General features: G+C 37.6%; 1 protein-coding gene across 3 annotated transcripts; it reads left to right on the forward strand.

The window, feature by feature from the left end:
- On the forward strand, positions 375-3,418 carry LOC104771545 (WD repeat-containing protein 26-like). 3 transcript variants are annotated; one of them, XM_019241657.1, is made up of 6 exons: positions 375-1,609; positions 1,777-1,878; positions 2,265-2,591; positions 2,675-2,995; positions 3,073-3,190; positions 3,251-3,418. In XM_019241657.1, exons 1-6 carry the CDS (start codon positions 956-958, stop codon positions 3,268-3,270), a joined length of 1,542 nt encoding a protein of 513 aa, XP_019097202.1. In that variant the 5' UTR covers positions 375-955; the 3' UTR covers positions 3,271-3,418. The 3 variants fall into 3 exon arrangements, with proteins under 3 accessions (XP_019097202.1, XP_010494383.1, XP_010494385.1); XM_010496081.2 differs by having other exon boundaries at positions 3,073-3,418; XM_010496083.2 differs by having other exon boundaries at positions 2,271-2,591; positions 3,073-3,418.

Below are 3,465 nucleotides of genomic sequence, written 5' to 3' on the forward strand. Positions count from 1 at the left end.
ATTTAAAATTAATGGTTTAATTTTTGAAACATGTTATTTTTTGGAATTTTAGAGATGATGCGTGAAATTTAGAAATAAAAATTATTTTTATGATATTTGTGAGGATTACTCATTTTATAATAGTAAAGATTTTTTAGTTTTCTATAAAAAGATAAAATATTTAACTAAAATAGCTGTATATGTTATATTTTTGTTGATAAATGTATATACACAAACGTGAAAAGAAATATATCGCGGATTAAATCTAAATTTAGTAATATATTTAGATATTTCTTTATATTATATTTTGCTTAACTAAAAAAATCCATTGAAAAACGAAATATCAAAGATATGAATAACTGTATAAGCCTTAACGATAGGGATTAGCGATAGGACTTAACGATCCGATATTAACACATTCCTCTCTCTCTCTCTCTCTCTCTCTCTCTCTCTTCATCCATACAGAGAGACTCACCCGAAACTAATTGAAATCTGTTTTGAAGATTTGGATTCATTTCACGCCTTGCGTTCTTCTCCTTCTTCTTCTTCTCGTTTGAACTGGTTCTTAATTTCTTATATTATCTCTCCGGACGAATTTGAATCTAGCAACCATCTACTATTACTCTTCTCGCATCTGTGTGTTTCGTTCTTGGAGCTGTATACGTTTTATATAGTGTAGTCGATTTGGTTTTTTTAGCTTTTCTATACTTGGCTATTTTGGGAAATAAATTAGGTGATTTCTGAGTTTGGGAAATTATTTAATCTCTAAGAGTTTAGTTTTCTGATTTGGTGATGCTTCTAAGAGTTTTGGGTTCTTTGTATTCTTGGTAAAGTGTCATACTTTCAGCGGGAAATTTGTACTTTCCTTTGTGGACCATTCAAACTATTGAATGTGGAATGATTGCTGAGAATCTTTACTAAGTCATCATCATCATCATCAAGAACGTGTCTTTTTAGGCTTAGAGTGTGATTCCAGATGGAGAATGGGTTATGGGAACTTTTAGGTTCAAAAGGGTTATTGAAAAGACATGAATTTATTAGGATTCTGGTTCAGTGCTTATACTCATTAGGATTCAAGAAGTCTGCTTCTTGTTTGGAACACGAGTCTAACATCTTGTATAAGTCTGCCGATTTCGGGCTTCTCGAAAAGCAAGTTTTGAGTGGGAATTGGGATAGTTGCCTTGCGGTCCTGGACAGGATTTTTGATAGTTCCAGTGATCACACGAGAGACACGGCTTTGTATCTAGTGTTGAAGCAATGTTTAGTTGAGTATTTGAAACAAGGGGATATTTCTTTGGCCTTAAATGTGCTACGGAAGCAAGCTCCGTTGTTAGGGATGGGCAAAGAGAAGATTCACAGGCTTGCTTGTGATATTGTTTATACTAAAGAGATGGAATCCGGTGAAGCAGACAGCTTTTTGGTTCAGGATTTGAGGAAAAATTTGTTGGTTGAACTGGAGAAGTTGATTCCATTGCCAATTGTTATTGGTGAGAGAAGGTTGGAACATTTGGTTGAGTCTGCTGTGCTGCACCAGATTGATACATGTCTGTATCATAACTCATGGGATGCGGTTTCACTTTACAAAGATCACTGTTGCGGTAGAGATCAGATTCCTTCAGAAACAGTTCAGGTGATGTTTATCTACAATATGTCTTAATTTTGATAAATAGTTTACATTTCCTAACGATGATAGAGAGATAGGGTTACAATTTCGTGGTAAGGTAAACGACAAAGCTATGTTTTCTGGCCTTTTTGTCACTGGTAATTATAGTTTCTCAATCTCTTATTATCTTGCAGATTTTGATGGCACACAAAAATGAAGTGTGGTTCGTGCAATTCTCTAATAGTGGCAAATATCTGGCCACTGCATCAAGCGATTGTACAGCTATGATATGGAAGGTAAATATCTTAGACCATTGGTTGCACTTATTTTTGCCTAATGTCATTGAGAAAGAGACTATATGAAATAGCTCTGATGGGTAAGAGAACCTTATGAGGAAATGAATAACATTTTGAAAAAAACTAAACAACATTTTGCTTGTCTTGGCTTGAGCTTGGTATATAAGGTAGAAAGCCATTTGGTGACAACAGACAAGGAAAATATATTGCAATTCATAGTGATTTGTCGTTTTGAGCCATTTAACCAGCTCTTGGTACTTCAGTGTTGATAAACTTTGTGTGCAATTCGTTAGTTTTCTGTGATCTATTTAAAACTGTGTATGTGTCTTTAAGGACTAAAATAGTTATTTCTGGTCTTTAATTTGGTATTGGACTAAAACTTCTAGTTACAGGTACTGGATGACAACAAAGTCGAACTGAAGCACACGCTTGAGAGCCACCAAAATCCAGTTTCGTTTGTTTCGTGGAGCCCTGACGATACTAAACTGCTTACATGCGGAAACGCTGAGGTTCTTAAGCTATGGGATGTTGAAACAGGTGTGTTGAGACACACATTTGGAAACAACAATACCGGATTCACGGTCAGCTCTTGTGCATGGTTCCCTGACTCAGCTCGGCTTGTCTGTGGCAGTTCTGACCCAGAAAGAGGGATTGTAATGTGGGATACTGATGGAAACGAGATCAAAGCTTGGAGAGGAACGAGAATTCCAAAGGTTAGTAGTATTGGTGAAAAGATTTACTTATAGGTTCCTGGTCTTTGAATTCTTGAAGCAAAGATTTACAATTTCCCCAATAGGTAGTGGATTTGGCTGTGACACCTGATGGTGAGAGTATGATCACAGTGTTTTCGGATAAAGAGATCCGGATCTTGCATTTGGAGACAAAAGTCGAACGTGTTATCTCTGAGGAACAGCCGATTACATCCCTTTCGGTTTCGAGTGATGGTAAGTTCTTTATAGTCAACTTGAGCAGCCAAGAGATACATCTATGGGATCTTGCTGGAGAGTGGAAACAACCATTGAAGTTCTCGGGTCACAGGCAGAGCAAGTACGTGATACGGTCATGTTTTGGTGGGTTGGACAGTTCCTTCATTGCCAGTGGAAGCGAGGATTCACAAGTAAGCAGACAACACACACAACAAGACATTTTCTTTTTGGTTGATTTTCAGTGAGATTGATCTGATGATGTTCACAGGTATACCTATGGAATCTGAAGAACGCAAAGCCACTTGAGGTGTTATCAGGTCATTCCATGACTGTAAACTGCGTGAGCTGGAACCCGAGAAATCCCCGGATGCTGGCCTCTGCGAGTGATGATCAGACCATCCGTATATGGGGACCGGGCAAACCGAACAAGCCGGAGAAGTGGTTAGATAACCAGAAAATGCAGTAGCTTTAAACCAGGACCTAGTAGCTTCACATTTGTGTATAGTTCATTTCTATTTTGTTTGTTTGTTCCTTATTGGGGGGCCTTGCAGAACGATTTCTTGCTTTTTGAGTTTTGTTGATACGTTGTGGTTTTTGAAGAACCGGATTTGAGACATGAACTGAAAACAAACCGGTGTAGGCATAAAACGGAAACGAGCTA

This window comes from Camelina sativa, chromosome 20 (genome assembly GCF_000633955.1).
Source record: "Camelina sativa cultivar DH55 chromosome 20, Cs, whole genome shotgun sequence".
Lineage (NCBI taxonomy): Eukaryota > Viridiplantae > Streptophyta > Magnoliopsida > Brassicales > Brassicaceae > Camelina > Camelina sativa.